This window comes from Pristiophorus japonicus, chromosome 3 (genome assembly GCF_044704955.1).
Source record: "Pristiophorus japonicus isolate sPriJap1 chromosome 3, sPriJap1.hap1, whole genome shotgun sequence".
NCBI lineage: Eukaryota > Metazoa > Chordata > Chondrichthyes > Pristiophoridae > Pristiophorus > Pristiophorus japonicus.
Genome location: NC_091979.1, coordinates 158,936,738 through 158,958,009, shown reverse-complemented (window position 1 = coordinate 158,958,009; position 21,272 = coordinate 158,936,738). Strand labels below are relative to the sequence as shown.

At 40.6% G+C, this 21,272-nt stretch overlaps 1 protein-coding gene across 2 annotated transcripts in view; it reads left to right on the top strand.

Moving 5' to 3' along the window:
* armc8 (armadillo repeat containing 8) overlaps window positions 1-21,272 on the top strand; it is a 143,505-nt gene that overhangs the window by 57,363 nt on the left and 64,870 nt on the right. For both annotated transcript variants that reach the window (XM_070875954.1, XM_070875953.1), the window contains exons 13-15: window positions 6,620-6,702; window positions 10,227-10,308; window positions 19,860-19,946. In XM_070875954.1, coding sequence (XP_070732055.1) covers window positions 6,620-6,702; window positions 10,227-10,308; window positions 19,860-19,946 — 252 coding nt within the window. The remainder of the gene's footprint in view (window positions 1-6,619; window positions 6,703-10,226; window positions 10,309-19,859; window positions 19,947-21,272) is intronic.

The window sequence follows — 21,272 nt, the reverse complement described above, 5'->3', positions numbered from 1 at the left end:
TTCTGTGCCCTTGCTACCCTCAGTGCTTCTTCCAAGTGATGTTCAACATGGAGGAGTACTGATTCATCAGCTGATGGATGGTGGTAGGTAGTAATTAGCTCGAGGTTTCCTTACTCATGTTTGACCTAATGCCATAAAACTTCATGGGGTCCGGAGTGAATCTTGAGGACTCCCAGGGCCATTCCCTCCCGACTGTATACCACTGTGCCGCCACCTCTGGTGGGTCTGTCCATCGGGTGGGGCAGGACATACCCAGGGATGGTGATGGAGGAGTCGGGGACGTTGACTGAAAAGTATTTATCTGAAAAGTATTTATCTGAGAGTATGACTGTCAGGCTGTTCCTTTACTAGTCTGTTGGGCAGTTCCCCCAATTTTGGCTCAAGTCCCCAGATGTTGGTGAGAAGGACTTTGCAGGGTCGATTGGGTTGGATGTGCCATTGTCGTATCCGGTGCGAGGTCGACGCCAGGTGGTCCGTGCAGTTTTATTCATAGTGCACTTTGTAGAACTTTGGTACAACTGAGTGGCTTGCTCGGCTGAGGGCAATTGAGAGTCAACCACTTTGCTGTGGGCCTGGAGTCACATATAGGCCAGACCAGGTAAGGACGGCAGATTTTCTTCCCTGAAGGACATTAGTGAATCAGATGGGTTTTTAACAACAATCCGGTAGTTTCATTGTCACCATTATTGATGGCTTTTTATTCCAGATTCTTTTTTAAAATCAACTGCATTTAAATTCCCCAGCTACCTTGGGATTTGAACTCGCGTCTCCGAATCATTAGTTCAGGCTTCTAGTCCAATAACAGAACCGCTATGCTACCATACCCTAATGTGAGACATTAAACCAAGATGCCTGTTCCTATAGATGATTAAGATTACTTTTCATTATTCAAAAAAGCATAGAATGCTCTAGCAGTTTTCAGGTCATTCCTTCCTCAGTAAATGTCACTAAACAACTTGCTGCTGTTTGTTGTATCTTGCTGTATGCAGAATGGCACTTGTGTTTGCCAACATAACAGTAACTATACTTTAAAATAATTCATTCTGAGAAATGTGATTAAGTGCAATATAAATGGAAGCTTTTTTATTGGGAGCACAAAGATTTGGCAGTGTAGTGGGGTATCAACAGACAAATCACAGGATGCCCCAGTAACCCTGGTTCAGCAAGTGATGGTTAGCTGGATAGAAGACACTACTCATTTTATTTTTATTATATCCAGTCCTCATTAAAACGTACACGTTTAACATAGGCAGTCACTTATTTCGGCCAAATGATGATGACCAATAGTCAATTTCAATGTTGCTGCTTATCGCGTCTTAAGTGCTCTGTTTATTTCGGACAGAAACAGCTGTGCTTACTCATCTGTGATATTGTATGAGTGAAGTACACATGCAAAACTAATGCTTGTTTTTAAAATATATTTATAGTTAACAAAAATAACACTTTATGCACAATAATCCCAGCAGCTGAAATTTTGTGTTTGGGTTGTTTAATGGTTGTTTGGTGAAGGAGTAATCTAATGCTTAGGCACAGCAACAGATGAAATCACTTTGAGATCTTTGGGGCTCATAATAATTCCTACCTGCACTTCACAGTGCAGAGATGAGTTTTGGCTTTCAGAGGAGTTCAATTTAAGGTCGCATTTACACCACAACTGTGGCATCAGTGTAAGGCCATTTTACTTCGCACCAACGTTAAAATTGTTGAGCAAACCCAGTCAGGACACACCCTGACTTGGGAGAAAATCAGAGTGAGATCCCTTGGAGGAAGCTTTGCTCTGGAGTTGTGTCCGGTCCTGGCTATTGAACTACTTTGCAACCTCTTAGTAATAGCTGTAGCTTAAGTGCAGCTGAAGGAAGGCAAGATTTTCATTTTCAGTGAATCCAACATTCTTCTAGTGCTACCATGTTATACACAACAGGCAAACAAATGCATTTGCATGAACCTGCCAGCGACAAGCTAGGGACTATGTTCTGTCCCACTGCAAAAATCTTGAGGATTTTAAATATGTACACAAAATGCACTTTCAGTTAAAGAAATGTAATTCTGTCCGTGTATATAGCAAAATAAGATGCACCCACCTAGGTTGCTTATATTCAGATCCATTTGTTATGGGGCACAGAGTGATGAGTTGTGGATTAGTATTGTTTGCCCCCCCACCCGACCCGGCCAGGTTTCAGTTCCTAGCTGAGATCTTTCCACCGAGAGGGAGAGTAACTCTCGTCTTGTAGGGTTTGACTGGAGGAAGCAGAGACTTTTTGCCAGTTTGCTTGGTTAGAAAATGGGGAAAAAGTGTAATGCTTTTGTATATTCTGTGAATCTTTCAACAGTAGTCTAGTGCTGTTACCAGTCTTCATCATAGCTTCGGCGCTGCTAGCCTCTGTCGTCATTGTTTCCGTTTCATTGAACTTGAATTTTGTGATTACAAAATGATAGTTGGAGGTTGTAATTTAATGTTAAGATTAAGAAAAGAAAACTGCAACTGTTGGAAATCTGAAATAAAAACAGAGGAAGCTGTAAATACACAGCAGGTCTATAGCATTTGAAAAGAAAAGATAGTTTAACTTTTCAAATGTAGACCCAAAAGATTAAACATCTTTTCTCTGTGGTCGGTGACAGATCTGTTATGTATTTGCAGTATTTCTGTTCTTTGTAATATTCAGACAAAGTCCACAGCAACCAAGCTTTGCACTTGCAGTTTTATCTAATGTTATAACTATTATTCATTCCAACTACACACAATTTTGAATTACGTGTGACCATAGTGGCTGCAAAGAAACCTTTGCAATAATTACAGCAGTGACTACATTCCAAAAATACTTCATTGGCTGTAAAGTGCTTTGAGAGGTCCAGTCGTGAAAGGCGCTTTATAAATCCAAGTCTTTTTTTAATAACATTAGTACATTTTGCTGATTATGACTCCTCAATGCCACAAAAGAATTAAGTAATTGTGAAGTTTGTAATTTAGAAAAGTAATCTTTAGCCAAGAAGCCCTTTAGATGGAAAGGTTTACTAATAACTGCAGATACAAATTGAAACTGGATTTGTTTCATTTTCCAACCAGCAATATGATAAATTGATACCTTTCACTGTTAATAAAGATATAAACATTTCCAGAGACAAACTTTTCAGGTATATAAATATTTTAAAAAACTGATTTTACATTTGTACATGGATTATTTCTTTATAGAAAATACATTTTCAATAGATGGCACTAGTTGAGTTGAAACTAGTTAATTTGTCATATCAATACATTTTTGAAGGGGTTTTCATGAGCAACTGTGTTCTTGAAGAAAAGTATAAATGTTCCCCTCTTCCACCCCCCCCCCCCCCCCAAAAAAAAACCCAGATTTCTATTGCACAATTTTAACCAATTTGTAATATAGTGGGAAGTTGAGTGTGCGCATTTTTATTGCTAGCACAAAATTTGATTTAATGTGATCATTTATGATGTAGAATGGGTATTAAGTACATTGATAAAAATTTGATGGTGCGGGAAGATTTGTGAGAACAGATGCTATATTGATTTTCTAAAATGCTGTTTTTTCTCCAGGGAAAAAAAGGGTCAGTTGAATAGTAGATATGCAGTAATGTTAATTCAAGTGGGAAATTGTAGATTTCAATGATGTGCCACAGTTATTTCATCTCTTCTGCATGACATTTTGGTAAAATGACCCCTGTGAGGATCATCTTTAAAGTCACATTTTTTGTGTCCATTGAAGAACAGGTTGTAAGATTTTCAGTAACTTCCATGTATTGCTCGAGATTTGAAATTAAGAGTGATGGACCTAAAATTAAAATTGTGAAATAAATATATCTGAATGCATCTTGCTATACTTAATTTTCTTTTTAAAATTACTTGCATGTCAATTGCAAGTTTAAGAAAAAAAAATCAGGAGCTAAGCAGGCACTGCTGTCTTTGGGATTGCTTAAAAGGGTACAGTAGCCTAGTGGTTATGGTACTGAACTAGCAGGTCGTGTTCAAATGACAGACGCCATGGTAAATTGTGAATCTGAATTCAATGGGTTGCTGGGCTAGCACCAGGAAAAAATGACAGTGAAAGCTGCCGGATTGTTGTAAAAACCCAGTGTTTCACTAATGTCCTTCAGAGAAGGGGCCGACATGTGATTCCAGTCCCACACTACATGCCCTCAAGGGGCAATGAATACCGTCCTGTCACTGTCTCCTGCATTCCGATAGAAAAAATTCTATTTCTGATGAGTGTGTTGATTTCAGGGGCGGGGGCATGAAGAAACATTTTTTGAGAAATAGTTTTTGAAATCTGGTGTGCTGCTAATTTCCATAAGAAGCAGTGGGTGTTGAGGCTGAGCTGGCTGCAACTGTCAGTGTCTTGGATGCCATTTATAAAGAGATAGCCTGTCTTATAAATGGCATCCCTGATTGGGAGGCTGCATGTTGTCAGGTAAAACTGGTAATACATTTTTCTTTTAGAGTAGTGTATTTTAAGAAGGATTACTTGAGGAAAAGTCTAATGTAAGGCCTGATTTTAAGGGGTTGAATTTATTGATCAACTGGGGGCTTGAGATTGAATTTTGTCTTTCCCACAGCTACCTTCATTTACGTAGTGCCTTTAATGTAGTAAAATGTCACAAGGCACTTCACAGGATAAATCTCTCAGTTTGACACCGAGCCACATAGAGATATTAGGACAAGTGTGGTAGGTTTTAAGGAGCATCTTAGAGGAGGGAAAGGTTTAGGGAAGGAATTGGAGAACTTTGACCCTAGGCAGCTGAAAACCTGGCTACCAATAATCGAGTGAAAGTATTTGGTGATGCGCAAGAGACCAGAATTGGAGGAATGCAGAAATCTTGGAGGGTTGTAGGGCTTGAGGAGGTTGCAGAGATAGGGAGGGACATGGGGGGGATTTGAACACAATGAGAATTTTAAATTTGAGAAGTTGCCAGACCAGCAGCCAATGTAGGTCACTGAGCACAATGGTGATGGCTGAACGGGACTTGGTATGGGTTAGGATACAGGCAGCAGAGTTTTGGATGAGCTCAAGTTTATGGAGGGTAGTAGGTGAGAGACTTGCTAGGGGAACACTTGAATAATTGAGTGGAGGTAACAAAAGCATAGATGAGAGTTTCAGCAGTAGATGGGCTGAAGCAGTAGCAGTGATGAACGATATTCCGGAGCTGGATGTAGGCAGCCTTGGTGATGGAGAGAATATGGGGTCAAAGCTCAGCTCGGTCAAATAGGATGCCGAGGTTGCAAACAGTCTGGTTCAGCCTCAGACAGTGGCCATGGAGGGGGATGGATTCAGTGCCTAGGAAACATAATTCATGGCGGGGACTGAAGCCAGTGGCTTCTGTCTTCCCAATATTTAAGTGGAGTAAATTTCTGCTCATCCAATTTTGAATCTAGGACAAATCAGAGGCAGTGGAGAGGTGGTAGTGATGTCCCTGAAGGGCAATATGTAGATGAGAAATAGGAGGGGGCCAAGCATGGACCCTTGGGGGAGTCCAAAGGCAAAAGTGTGGGAGTGTTTGAGAAACCATTGCCTATGAATGGACAGATAGGTATGGAACCATGGGATGGCAGTCTCACCCAACTGGATAATGGAAAAGCGACATTGGGGGAAGATGGTGTGGTCAACCGTGTCAAAGGCTGCACAGGTCAAGAAGGATTGGGAGGGATAGTGTACTGTAGTCACAGTCACAGGATCTCGTTTGTGACTTTGATAAGGGCCATTTCAGTGAGGCGGAAACCTGATTGGAGAGGTGCAAACATGAAGTAACGGGAAATACTTTACAAGTCTTTATAACCTTGCAAGATGCCCAAGATTTTTTTCCTCTTTACTGGATTCTTATTTATTTCCAAGTACCAAGGGTGTACAGAAAATTATGTTAATCCAACAAACACCTTCTGTCATTTTGTTTTCATACTGAGAATAAAGTTGTTGTTGCAGGGCAATCAAAATAACGAAATATAAGAATTATTTATTTCAAATATGTAATTTAGTGGCCAATTTTTAACATCACTTTTAAAAACAGATTATGAAAACTTAGTGCTTTCAGTCTTTGAAAGGGGCTTAGAATACAGACAAATGCCAATCAAGATGATATGTTTGACGATCTCCATTTCTTAGATTGGCTGAGTTACCATACCCAGGAGATGAACAGCTGCATGGGAGCTTTCTACAAGCACAGTTCATTACAAGAACGACTGCTGTTCCTGCGTGAAGGCAGACCATGTGTTGTCTTCACTGCATGGATGGCCTTTTGTTTGCTTGCAAGCTTTATTACTCTGAAATCCATTTTGTGGAGTGCAAATCTTAGATTTGGTGGTGCCAGGTAATAAGAAATATAGACGAACTCGACCCCAATTTGTACTTAACATGTTGCCTTATTCATATCGCCCACTATTCTCTCAAGCTCATGAGTTTCTGCTATGAAATTATTCTGTCTGCATTTTGCAACGAAAATGTTGACAAATCTCAGTTTGTGAAAACTGAATCATTTTGTATGCTTTTTAGAACTACAACTAAAATAATACAATGCTTTGTAAAGTGCAACGGCTAGATTTAATTGTGCCTCTGTGAATTTGTGATCACATACCCTGTTGGTTAATTATGCCACTGTTAACTTTTTGTTCTAGATTATTGAGACTGAAAATATGATGGATCGAATTGTGACTGGCTTAGCTGAGTCTAGTATCAAGGTGCGGTTAGCTGCTGTCAGGTATGGACTACTGAAACTTACCTGTCTGAAATATAATTTGATCTAAAATAAGTGGTGATTAGCAATGTGCCCTTTAATGTTTTTTTTGGTTGCGCGGCCCATTCAGCATACTGCGCATGCATGGATTTTCCAATTTAAAAGCGGGTGAGTTGGCTGCACGGGAGCTCCAGAGCGCTTTGCGGCCGCACAGTTGAAAGGGAACATTGCTGATTAGTATTGTGTTGAATCAGCAGACGCTGGACCGTTAATAATCAGTTTATTAAATTCTCCTGTAGTACTTTGCATGGATAATAAAATATAGAATGAAAGGAAACCCAGATTTGCTATATTATAATAATTAAACACTTCCATTAAAGAACTTGAAGTATTCTTTGAGGGCTTGGTACTTAACCACCACTTTTGTAAAGTTCTACTATAATGTAAATGCTTTGCCAATTTTAAATTATTAGTTGCATGGCAGATGAAATATAAATTCTAGTTCTGAGAGAGAATGATCACATCAAAGAACTAATTAAAATGAAAGTTGATTTAACAGTTTTGTGGTTATGCTTTCAAATTCTCAAGTGCCAAGAGGGTAACCATTACCTTTCATGGCTGAAACATTTTTTTTTTTCCTGGGAATTAAATCTAACAACTGTCTTGATTTGAAGATAATTGAATTGCAGTGAATTATTCTAAGATGCATTTTAATGAGTATAACTAGGTCGGCAGATTCCAGTTTGATATTCATTTTGTTTTAGGTGCAGCTGTGCAAAATTTTATATAGGTGGAGTGCACCTTGATTTGTCTACATGGTCATTTTGAGTTGTCGTATTGCATTAAGTGGAAAAATCCTCAATTATGAGACTGATCCGAGACATGGAGGCTGATCCCAGGCGTAGAGGACTGAGATATGAGGAAAGACTAAAACAAGTTTCACCTCTTCAAACTTAGAAGGAGACGATTGATTGACCTCGTATAGTTATACGATAGTTAATGGTATAGAAATGGTAAATCCTCAAGTTAAGTTGTTGATAATGGGGCAAGGAGGCACAGATTGAAATTAGTGAAGGACAGACTTCATACTGACATCAGGAAGTTCTTACAAAACTGGATCAAGTTTATTTAAGGAACTATTGGACACTGTAATGGGTGCTTAGGAGGTAAGCTGGACTGACCAGCCGCCTTAATTTGTCTTGTGGTTTTCTGATTTGTCATTACTAATACTTGGTCGGGTAGCTTGATTTTTGATGCTAATCATTTGGGCAGTTTAATTTTTAATAGCCAGTCTTATTTTGGGAATGTAGACCATTCAGCACATCATTCCTACCCTGTCATTTCTGTTTGCCACAGCAGCTCTCTTTCTTTAATCCAAATTGGTTGCCTTTTCTCCATTTCTCAGACTGTTACTTGGGAAATAAGAGTTATATCCTTTCTACATCTTTCAACCTTTTGGAAAAAAAATTCCTGGATTTGCTTTTAACTGGAATTCTAGGATTATGTCCTCTTGTTCTGGATTCCCCATCAATTCCATTCATTATTTGAAACACCTCAGTCAGATCATCACTTAAACTCTTCATCTACTGGGTATCTAACCAATGTTTAAAGAATTTCTCATCATAGCTCAATCTCTGTATCCCAGGTATTATCCTGGTAAATAGTGGTTAGATTTTCTCTGAGGAAGCAAATCATTCCTAAGGATAAAACTGTCCAAATGATCAAGCATTCTGTACAATTGAAGTAATTCTTAATTGCTTTTATGTTCTACATCTCTTGTAATGAAACCCGTATCGCTTTAGCCTTTTGATTACTATTTGCACTGGAAGGCTGGCTTTTAATTAATATACCTGTACCCCTCAAACTTCATCTACTTCCTCCAGTATTTCCCATTTAGATTATACAAGACTATCTTGCATTCTTAGTCCAATGTGTAATAGCTCACAATTTGTTAAATTGCATCTGCTCATTCACTTAATCTATTTGTCCTTTTGTAATTTTCTGTAGTCTTCACAATTTGCAATAATTCCTATCTTAGGATCATCTGCAGACTTGGATTTATTCCCTTCTGTTCCCAAATCTATATAATGTATATAGTGAGCAGCTGAGAACAAACGTCGATTTTTACCAATCCGACAATATCCCGTTTATTCCAATTGTCTCCTTCCTACTATTCAACCAGTTTCCTCTCCAAGCTAAAGGATTGTCTCCAATTTCATGTGCCTCAATTTTAGCTGGAAACTTCTTGTGTGGAATCTTAACAAATCTATGAATACACCACCTAATAATCCTCTTACATGCACCACTTCGATGTATCTGACAAAGAGCACTAATAGGTCGTTTGATGTGATCCACCTTTCACACAAATTTGATGATTCCCCTAATCAGTTTACATCTTTCCAAGACACTACCCTTAATGTATTCTTGAAATCTCCCCAGTACTGACATTAATCTCACTGGCCTGTAGTTACTTAGCTTTTCATCTTGCACCTTTTTGTATAAAGGTCTAACATTTGCTACCTTCCAGATCTCTTGTACTATCCCTCAATCCAGTGAGCTTGAGAAGGTTATAATGAATGCACCCCAATTTACTTGCCTCCAACTTTTAATCCTCAGATCAAAACTGGTTTTGTCGATTTGAGAGATTTCACCCCATTACAATGTTTCTGCTTTAAATTAATCACTTAAATTTCTTCCCTTCATTAATCTTTAGTTTTCCCTAAACCCTCTTGCATTATATCTTCCTTCTGTAATGTGAAGACTGGCAATATCTGTTTAGCTAGTCTGCCAGATTCTCATCCATCTCTATTGTTTTACATAAAGTCTGTTTTTAATAGATCGTCAGATTTGGTTGATGCAGGTCATAGACTTAAAGGCCCGGAAATTGCTGTCGGGATAACGACAAACTGGCAGCGTTCGCTGCCATTCTGCCTTTGAAACTGACCACAACTATGGGATTTGGTGCAGGCGCATATGGAAATCCTGATGTTGCGGGTCTGGCATTGATGGCTCTGAAACAGGCTGCGCTGTCTCTTCTCTTCCTATTTCAGATTTGCCTTTTCCCCATGTGAAATCCCCAATCTTTGTTTTGCTCTTTCTAACATTTTTTTAAAATTAGAATTTTAAGGGCTCACTCACTTCCATGTTCACTGAGAATTCTGCCTTTTGATTGGCTGCTTAGACAACTTGTTGACGTCACAGCACTTCGCACAAAGTGCTCCCCATTAACTTCAGTTGATTTGAATTGAAGGTTGGTAAACCCGAAGTTCACGACCGAGGAATCGCAAGATTCTTGTGCGAAGCATACTTTGGGGCCTGCTGTGAATGCCTTCATTTCGCTGCTAACCGCAAGTTCCAGGCCATAATTATCGTGATTTGTTGCTTCAGGTATTGGAGGGTGGGGCTTATTTAACCTACACAATCATTGGTCTTGAATGTTTGATCACTGTGTATCCTTGCACAGTTGAGGGATAATAAAACACTACATATTCATTTAATTCTATATGGTTTTATGAAGATTTGCATCTGTTTCTGATTTCCATTCATAGGTGTTTGCATAGCCTATCCAGATCGGTACAACAGCTCCGGACAAGTTTTCAGGATCATACAGTGTGGAAACCACTAATGAAGGTAGGTAATGGCATGCATTTAAGGAGTTTTAATTATATTGAAAAGGGGTAAATTTGCGGGGTCCTTTAGTGATGAGTGACCATAACATGATTGAATTTGTTATTAAGGTGGAAAGTGAAGTAGTCCAATTCTAAACAAAGGAAACTACGAAGGTATAAGGAATTAATTGGCTATGATAGATTGGGAAGATTCATTAAAAGGCATGATGGTGGATAGGCAATGGCTAATATTTAAGGAACGAATGCATGAATTGCAGCAGTTATACATTCCTTTCTGGTGTAAAAACACAAAAGGAAAAGTGGCCCAACCATGGCTAACATAAGAAATTAAGGATAGTATTAGATCCAAAGAGGAGTTATACAAAGTTGATAGAAAAAGTAGCAAGCCTGAGAATTGGGAGCAGTTTAGAATTCAGCAAAAAAGGGCCAAGAGATTGATTTAAGAGGGGAAAAATAAGAGTATGAGAGTAAACCTGCAAGTAACACAAAAACTGACTGCAAAAGTTTCTACAAGTACGTAAAAAGAAAAAGATTAGTGAAGACAAATGTAAGTCCTTTACAGACAGAAACGGGAGAACTTGTAATGGGGAACAAGGAAATGGCAGAACAATTAAATAAATACTTTGGTTCCGTCTTCACGGAAGAGGACACAAATAATGTCCCAGAAATGCTAGGGAACCAAGGGTCTAGTGAGCAAGAGGAATTAAAGGAAATGATTATTAGTACGAAAATAGTGCTGGAGAAACTAATGGGACTGAAGGCAGATAAATCCCCAGGGCCTGATGATCTTCATCCCAGAGTACTAAAAGAGGTAGCCATGGAAATAGTAGATGCATTGGTTGTCATCTTTCAAAATTCTATAGATTATGGAACAGTTCCTGCAGATTGGAGGGTGGCAAATGTAATCCCACTATTTTAAAAAAGGAGGGAGAGAGAAAACTTGGGACTACAGACCGGTTAGCCTGACATCAATAGTAGGGAAAATGCTGGCGTTTATTGCAAAGGATGTGATAATGGCACACTTAAGTAATATCAACCGGATTAAACAAAGTCGACATGGATTTATGGAAGGAAAATCACATTTGACAAACCTACTGGAGTTTTTTGAGGATGTAACTGATAGAATAGATAAGGGAGAACCAGTGGATGTAGTGTATTTGGATTTTCAGAAGGCCTTTGATAAAGTCCCACAAGAGGTTATTGTGCAAAATTAAAGCACATAGCATTGGGGCTAATGTATTGGCTTGCATTGAAAATTGGTTAACTGACAGGAAACAGAGTAGGAATAAACGGGTCTTTTTCAGAGTGGCGGGCAGTGACTCGTGAGGTACCACAGGGATCAGTGCTTGGGGCCCCAGCTATTCACACTAGATATAAATGATTTGGATGAGGAAACCAAATGTAATATTTCCAAGTTTGCTGACGACACAAAACTAGGTGAAATTGTGAATTGTGAGGAGGATGCAAGGATGCTGCAAGGCGATTTAGATAGGTTGAGTGAGTGGGCAAACACATAGATGCAGTATAACGTGGATAAATGTGAAGTTATCACTTTGGTAGGGTAGGAAAAACATATGGACAAAATATTTAAATGGGAAATGTCGATGTGCAAAGGGACCTGGGTGTCCTTGTACACCAGTCATTGAAAGCAAACATGCAGGTGCAGCAAGCAGTTAGGAAGGCAAATGGTATGTCGGCCTTCATTGCAAGAGGATTTGAGTACACAAACAAGGAAGTCTCACTACAGTTATATAGGGCCTTGGTGAGACCGCACCTGGAGTATTGTGTGCAGTTTTGGTCTCATTACCTAAGAAAGGATATACTTACCATAGAGGGAGTGCAGCGAAGGTTCACCAGACTGATTACTGGGATGGCAGGAGTGTCGTATGAGGAGAGATTGGGTCGACAAGGCCTGTATTCACCAGAGTTTAGAAGAATGAGAGGGGGGTTTCATTGAAACGTATAACATTTTGACTGGGTTGGATAGACTGGATGCGGGGCAGATGTTTCCTCTGGCTGGGAAGTCGAGAACAAGGGGTCACAGTCTCAGGATACAGGGTAGGAAATTTTGGACCGAGATGAGGAGAAATTTTTTCACTGAGGATGGTGAACCTGTGGAATTCTCTACCGCTGTGGAGGCCAAGTCACCGAATATATTTCAGTGGGAGATAGATTTCTAGAAACAAAAGGCATTAAGAGGTATGGGGAAAAAGGTGTTGAGATAGAGGATCAGCCATGATCATAGTGAATGGCGTTGCAGACTCAAAGGGCCAAATGGCCAACTACTGCTCCTATTTTCTATGTTTCAGAATAAACCTTAAATATTTTGTCTCAATAGAGTTCCAGCTGTTAGGAAATGAATCTGGTTGTTGTCACTAATTGGAGAAGTGTGAGGTAGACATGGGAATTAAGTACTTTATTTATGTAATACCACTCTCTGCCAATAAAGGTCACTGGTGCACTGAGTAAATCACCTGCAGAATTCAATCGAGGACCTGCCAAGTGCACTACTGACAACTGATGGCTTTAACAGGTTTGTATTTGGGAATAAACACTGGCATATAAATGATGGATCTGAGTAAAAACTTTTCTGTAATTAACATACAATATTTCAATACTTCATATCTAAAGATATAATGGTAGTACTCAACTGTATTGTATTAAAAAGACATGCTTTTGAATGAAAAGCTAGCAAGTTGGAACTTCTGAAGTCAGCATAGTTAGAATGCAAAATTTCAGACCAGCAAATTGCAAGTAATATTTGTGATGCAGGTACAGATCAGCCAATTGAATGGTGGAAAAGACTTGAGGGGCATAACGGTCTACTCCTGTTGCTATGCAGCCATCACTCAATTTCAAAGATAATATAGGAAGCATAGAAGGGGGCCATTGATCCCATCGAGTCTGCGCCGGCTCTTTTGAAGAGCAATCCAGTTAGTCCCACTCCTGTGCTCTTTCCCCATATCCCTGCAATTTTTTCTCTTAAGTATTTATCCAATCCCTTTTAAAGACTACTATTGAATCTATCACGCTATCAGGCAGTGCATTCCAAATCCTGACCACTCGTTGCATAATTTTTCTTCTTGTCATCTTTGGTTCTTTTGCCAATCACCTTAAATCTGTGCCTTCAGGTCATTGACCCTTCAGGCACTGGAAACAGGTTATTTTTATTTACTCTATCCAAACCCTTCAAAATTTTAAACACCTTATCAAATCTCCTCTTGGCTTTCTGTGCTCTAAGGAGAACAACCCCAGCTTCTCCAGTTTATCCACATAACTGGAATGCCTCATCCCTGGAACCATTCTAGTAAATCTCTTGTGTACCCGCTCAAAAGCCTTCACATCCTTCCTAAACTGTGATGTGCAGAATTGGACACAATACTCCAGCTGGGACTGATCTAGTGTTTTATATAGGATTAGCATAACTTCCTGGCTTTTGTGCTCTATGTCTCTATTTATAAAGCCCAGGATCCCATATGCTTTATTAACTGCTTTGTTAACCTGTCCTGCCACCTTCAAAGATTTGTGCACACACACTCCCAGGGGTCTCTTTTTGGACACCCTCTAAAACAGCCATTCACTACAACTCTCTCTTTTCTATCCCTCAGCCAATTTTGTATCCATGATGCTCCTGCCCCTTTTTATCCCATGGGCTTCAATTTTGCTAACAAGCTTAATATGTTGAATTTATCAATTGCCTTTTGAAAGTCCATGTACACATCAACTGCACTGCCCTCTGTTACCCCATCAAAAATACTCAATCAAGTTAGTCAAACACAATTTGCCCATAACAAATCCATGTTGGCTCTCCTTTATTAGTCCATACTTTTCCAAGTGATTATTTTTACCCATATTATTGTTTCTAAAAGCTTCCCCACCATCATCATTAAACTGACTGGCCTGTAGTTGCTGGGTTTATCCTTCTCTCTTTTTTGAACGAGGGTGTAACATTTGGAATCTCCCAGTCCTTTGGAATCACCCCTGTATCTAAGGAGGATTGGAAGATTGTGGTCATTTCCTCTGCAATTTCTACCCTTGCTTTCCTCAGCAACCGAGGATGCATCTAATCTGGACATGGTTACTTTTCCACTTGAAGTATTGTAATCAACCCCACTGCTGACAATTCCCTTTTACTGTTAATATGCCTGTAGAAGACCTTTGGATTTCCTTTTTATGTTAGCTGCCAATCTATTCTCGTACTCTTTTCCCCTCTTATTTACTTTTTCACTTCTCTATACCGCTTATATTCAGCCAGATTTTCCCTTGCATTATCAAGCTGACATCTGTCATACGCCCCTTTTTTCTGTTTCATCCTACTCTATAACTCCGTCATCCAGGGAGCTCTGGCTTTGGTTGCCCTCCCTTTCTCCCTTGTGAGAATGTACCTAGACTGTACCCAAACCATCTTCTCTTTAAAGGCCGCCCATTGCTCCATTACATTTCCTGTCAGTCTTTGATTCCAATTTATCTGGGCTAGATCCCTCCTCAATTCGCTGAAATTAGTCCTTCTCCAAGTAAGTGTTTTTTTTTTCTAGATTGCTCCTTGTCTTTCTCCATAGCTAATCTAAACCTTACGATACTAAGATTACTATTCCTGAGATGCTCCCTGACTCTGACAATCTCACTTGACCCACTTCATTCCCCAGGACTAGATCCAGCAATGCCTCCTTCCTCGTTGGGCAGGAAACGTACTGATCAAGAAAATTTTCCTGAACACACTTCAGAAATTCCTTCCCTTCTCTGCCCTTAACGCAGTCACTGCCCCATTCAACATTGGAGTAGTTAAAGTCTCCCGTTATCACTACTCTCTAGTTCCTGCATGTATGTTTGTCATTTTTTTTGCAAGTCTGCACCTCTATCTCCTTCCCACTATTTGGTGACCTATAAAATACACCAAGTAGTGTAATAGCTCCTTTTTATTGTTTCTTAAATCCAACCAAATAGATTGTGTCTTTGACTCTTAAGGACATTCTCTCTTTCTAATGCTATTATTTTCCTTAATCAAAATGCTAGCCCTTTTTTCTTTTTTTATCCTTTTCTATCTTTCCTGAATACCTTGTAGAAAGAACGAAAGAAAGTCTTGCATTTATGTAGCACCTTTCACAAGCAACAGAGTTCTCAAAGCGTTTACAGCCAGTTAAGTACTTTTGGAGTGTAGTCACTGTTGTAATGTGGGAAACATGGCAGCCAACTTGTGCACAGCAAACTCCCACAAACAGCAATGTGATAATGACCAGATAATCTGTTTTTGTTACGTTGATTAAGTGATAAATATTAGCCACGGCACCGGGGATAACTCTCATGCTGTTCTTCGAAATAGTACCATGGGATCTTTTACATCCATCTGAGAGGGTAACCAGGAATATTAAGCATCCAATCCTCCTCTTTTTTGAGCCAGTTCTCAGTTATCACCACTACATCATATTCCCACCTGGCTATTTGCTCCTGCTACTCACCAGCCTTATTAATCACACTTTGTGCATTTACACACAAGCACTCCAAACCTAACTTAGACCCCTCTGTATTTTCTGTGATAGAAACATAGAAAATAGGTGCAGGAGTAGGCCATTCGGCGCTTCGAGCCTGCACTGCCATTCAATAAGATCATGGCTGATCATCACCTCAGTACCCCTTTCCTGCTTTCTCTCTATACCCTTTGATCCCTGTAAGGGCCATATCTAACTCCCTCTTGAATATATCCAACAAACTGACATCAACAACTCTCTGCAGTAGAGAATTCTACAGGTTAACAACTCTGAGTGAAGAAGTTTCTCCTCATCTCAGTCCTAAATGGCTTACCCCTTATCCTTAGACTGTGTCCCCTGGTTCTGGATTTCCCCATCATTGGGAACATTCTTCCTGCATCTAACCTGTCCAGTCCCGTCAGAATTTTGTGTTTCTGAGATCCCCTCTCATCCTTCTAAACTCCAGTGAATACAGGCCCAGTCGATCCAGTCTGTCCTCATATGTCAGTCCTGCCATCCCGGGAATCAGTCTGGTGAACCTTTGCTGCACTCCCTCAATAGCAAAAACGTCCTTCCTCAGATTAGGAGACCAAAACTGAACACAATATTCCAGGTGAGGCCTCACCAAGGCCCTGTACAACTGCAGTAAGACCTCCCTGCTCCTATACTCAAATCCCGTAGCTATGAAGGCCAACATGTCATTTGCCGCATTCACCACCTGCTGTACCTGCATGCCAATTTCCCCTAATTCTGCATTGTCCAACTCGGACTGTTTCCCCCAGTCCTCATGCACCTTGTTTTTACTTAATACCACATTCTGGTGCCCAACCCCCTAGCGAATTAGTTTAAACCCTCCCCCTCAGCACTAGTTAACCTGCCCGCAAGGATATTGATACCAGCTCTGTTCAGGTGCAACCCGTTCATCTTGAACAGGACCCTCATGCCACAGAACTGGTCCCAATATCCCAGGAATCTGAAGCACTCCCTCCTGTACCATGTCTCTAGCCATGCATTAACCTGCCATATCCTCCTATTTCTACTCTCACCAGCACATGGCACTGGGAGTATCTAGAGATTTCTGTCTTTTGAAGTCCTGCTTTTTAACTTCCTCCCTCGTTCCTTAAACTCTGACTGCAGGACCTCGACCCTTTTCTTCCCAATGCCATTGGTCCCGATATGGACTATGATTTCTGGCTCTTTCCCCTACCCCAGCGGAATGTTCTGCACCCTCTGTGATGTACCTTACGCTGGCACCAGAGAGGTAAAATACGATAGGGATTTATATTAAACTATCTTTATAATCCTGCACCAACAATTAACACAAACTTTTGCCGTCATTCCCATTTAGTGTACGCAGTCAAAATATAGTTGTCATGCTTATATTCTTGGCAGGGCCCAGAAGAGGCACGGGCCCAAGGGCATCATGGGCCAGCCTAACTGCGCTATGTGTGTGCACTTGGTCTGTGCAGCAGAGCTGGCCTCCATTGTCTTGGTTAACCTTTGCCACTGGATCAAGCCTGTTTGACAGCTGGTGTGCAACGGTCACCACATGTTTTTTAAAAAAAATCCACCCTTCAGGATGTAGTTCGGGACCTGGGATATTAGGTCCTTCATTGAAACACCTGTGAACACATCTCTTTTTGGTGTGGAAACAAGTCATCCTTGATACGAGGGACCACTTATGATGATGATTCTGGGCGGATTGAAATGTATATTTGTAAGTTGCAGCGTGTTTACTTTTCTCCCTCCTCCGGAACAGTTTCCTTCTGCCTACCCTCCTTCAACTGCAAGGGTGGGTCAGAAAGTACTGCAATTGCTTTGCAACTAGTTTTGCCCAATGTTTATCCAAATTTATAGACCAAATTAGAATATCTTTGATATTTCCTAATTCAGTGTTGGCCTCTTTTTGCAGGGCACATGTGAATTGCAACCACAGTGAAATGTGCTAAGAGTTTGTCATTCAATATAGTGCATGCTGCAAATTGCCTCTTATCTGTAAAGTTGAGCTCTGGTGCACATGAAACACATGGAAATTGAACTTTACCTTACAGGCATGTTCAATATTATGTGTCCTATAGAAACATTGCAGGAGATGCAAGGGATTTTGCTGGAAAATAATTTAATGGAGGGAGACATTATTAAATTTCATTGCACATCAAAATGGGTTTGAAATAATGAAAAGTTAACTGCTCTGAAAGCTTCAAAATAATAACTTAGCTGACTTAAGTAGTGGGTCTGTCAGCGATTGAGCAACTATCATAGTGGATATTTAGATTGGTCTTTTACTTTAAAGCACAGTACTGAATCTTTGACTGCTCCAGATTGGCAACCATGACTCAGCAGAATGCCAGCCAAGCAACTTCTTTTCTGAACTGTTAATACTTCATTTTAAATTGTGAAACAACCTCAGTTTGTTAACCCAAGTAAGTTAGATGGGACACTTTTTTTTTACAGTGTGGCTGTGATTATAGTTCAGTCTTGCCAACTTTTGGATAAAATAGACAGTACACAAGACAAAATTAAATTTAAATAAAGCTACTCAAAGATGGACCTTTGCTGAGCTTTATGAACATGGGATTACCAAGACTTTGCTGGAGGAGCTAGGAAAGCAGGGCCACTCATGACCTAACATGGGAAATTTTTGTACATCTTCCTTCCCTATCTCATAGCAAGGTTTCTTCACCGGTCTGAATAGGAAACACAATGATTATTTTTATGTCCCCTAATTATTCGCCAAGAAATCAAATAGAGAATGAGAAGAAACTTCTTTGCCTGGAGAGTGGTGAGAATGTGGAACTCGCTGCCACGGAATAGTTGAGGAAAATAATATAGATGCATTTAAGGGGCGGTCAGATAAGGGAATAGAGGGTTATTCTGATAGTTAGATGAGGAGGCTCGAGTGGAGCATAAATACCGGCATGGACTGGTTGGGCTGAATGGCCTGTTTTTGTGCCGTATATCCTATGTAATCATACGTAATTTGCAGTGGTCAGTTTTGTGCCCCCTAATTATTGGATAGAATGTTCAATGGTTATTCTTGTGGCCTTAATTGACTTGTGGTGGTCCATAACCATTGTCATTACTTCAGTGATTATTAAATAGGAGATCCAATCCCAACAGAGGGAGATCGCTATTTATGTTTTTTTTTACTGTTTGTGGAGCCAATTCTATTTCGGTTGGGCCTTTGGGCGAGCCATTCTGTGTTCTAATTCACAATTTAATATCTTATGCCATGGTATAGAAGATTTTCTATATTATTCTAAACAAAGCATTTGGCAAAGATTGAGAGCCCGAAATTGATGGTCTTACCACCCACTGCCACCGACATTCCTCTTGAAGTTGCGCCCAGTGCCACTTTCCATTTGGTGTGGAGTGGGCGGGAGGAGAGAACCGCCCGCTGACGTCAGCGGACGGCCGAGTGGCACAACTGACCTCTGTCCGCCGAGATGCCATATTGATGCGGGCGGGAGTCAGCACCAGAATGGGGAAGGACCGCTGGCTGGAGGGTGTTCTATCCCAGACAGTGAGTATGAAGAGCTGGAAAAAAAAAAGGTTAGTAAACATTTTTTAAAATTTTCTTATCAGCGACTTACCTGGATGGGGTGCCCTGAAGGTGATCCGATGTTTTTTTTTTGATGATTTTCCCTTTTAGGTCTTCGACCCTCTATGGGCCAGACTCCATCCTCGGTGGCACTTGGGCGGTAAGACCGCCGAGATTGGGAGTTCCCGCTGGCTGCTGCCCAGATTGGTGGCAAAGTCCCTCTTTTGCTGCCCGCCACCCTTTCAAGGACCTTTTTGACTAAAACCCTGCCCAAAGTACTGTCGGGTACATCGGCAGTCCTTTGGGCGGGCGGGGGCCTTCACCAATTTCGGCCCCAAAGAATTCCCATTTATATAGTGCCTTTCACAACCACAGGATGTCCCAAAATGCTTCACAGCCAATGAAGTACTTTTGAAGTGTAGTCACAGTTGTAATTTAGAAAACACGGCAGCCAATTTGCGCAGGAATGTTTTGTTGTGCTAAAGCAAGTTAGAGAATACAAAGCAGTTGAAGTAGTACCTTGGTTCTTGCCTTTTTATCTTTCAGTTATTACAAAATGCTCCTGATGAGGTTCTTGTAGTGGCGTCATCAACACTGTGCAATCTTCTCCTTGAATTCTCTCCAAGCAAAGAGGTTTGTTTTTAGCAAATGAATGGGTATATAATTATCGTTGGTACTAATTATTAAATGCATCTAAATGTCAACTGGTGACTGGCAAAATAAGGAATATTAATTAGGCCATGTAGCTTGAAGTATAAGATTTAAAATCATATTTTGTTACAAAATGCAACCCAGTTACGTTTGTGTTGTTGCATTACAAAATGCAAATGAAACATGTTTTTAAAAATAAAACAACGCAGTAAAATAACCCAAAGTTAACCAGCAAACTGAAATAGCTAGTGGGTTGTCTGCTGAAATGGTGAGTGTCAAGGTGAGACATAGAAACATAGAAACATAGAAAATAGGTGCAGGAGTAGGCCATTCGGCCCTTCTAGCCTGCACCGCCATTCAATGAGTTCATGGCTGAACATTCAACTTCAGTACCCCATTCCTGCTTTCTCGCCATACCCCTTGATCCCCCTAGCAGTAAGGACCTCATCTAACTCCTTTTTGAATATATTTAGTGAATTGGCCTCAACAACTTTCTGTGGTAGAGAATTCCACAGGTTCACCACTCTGGGTGAAGAAGTTCCTCCGCATCTCGGTCCTAAATGGCTTACCCCTTATCCTTAGACTGTGACCCCTGGTTCTGGACTTCCCCAACATTGGGAACATTCTTCCTGCATCTAACCTGTCTAACCCCGTCAGAATTTTATATGTTTCTATGAGGTCCCCTCTCATTCTTCTGAACTCCAGTGAATACAAGCCCAGTTGATCCAGTCTTTCTTGATAGGTCAGTCCCGCCATCCCGGGAATCAGTCTGGTGACCCTTCGCTGCACTCCCTCAATAGCAAGAATGTCCTTCCTCAGGTTAGGAGACCAAAACTGTACACAATACTCCAGGTGTGGCCTCACCAATGCCCTGTACAACTGTAGCAACACCTCCCTGCCCCTGTACTCAAATCCCCTTGCTATGAAGGCCAACATGCCATTTGCTTTCTTAACCGCCTGCTGCACCTGCATGCCAACCTTCAATGACTGATGTACCATGACACCCAGGTCTCTTTGCACCTCCCCTTTTCCTAATCTGTCACCCTTCAGATAATAGTCTGTCTCTCTGTTTTTACCACCAAAGTGGATAACCTCACATTTATCCACATTATACTTCATCTGCCATGCATTTGCCCACTCACCTAACCTATCCAAGTCGCTCTGCAGCCTCACAGCATCCTCCTCGCAGCTCACACTGCCACCCAACTTAGTGTCATCCGCAAATTTGGAGATACTACATTTAATCCCCTCATCTAAATCATTAATGTACAGTGTAAACAGCTGGGGCCCCAGCACAGAACCTTGCGG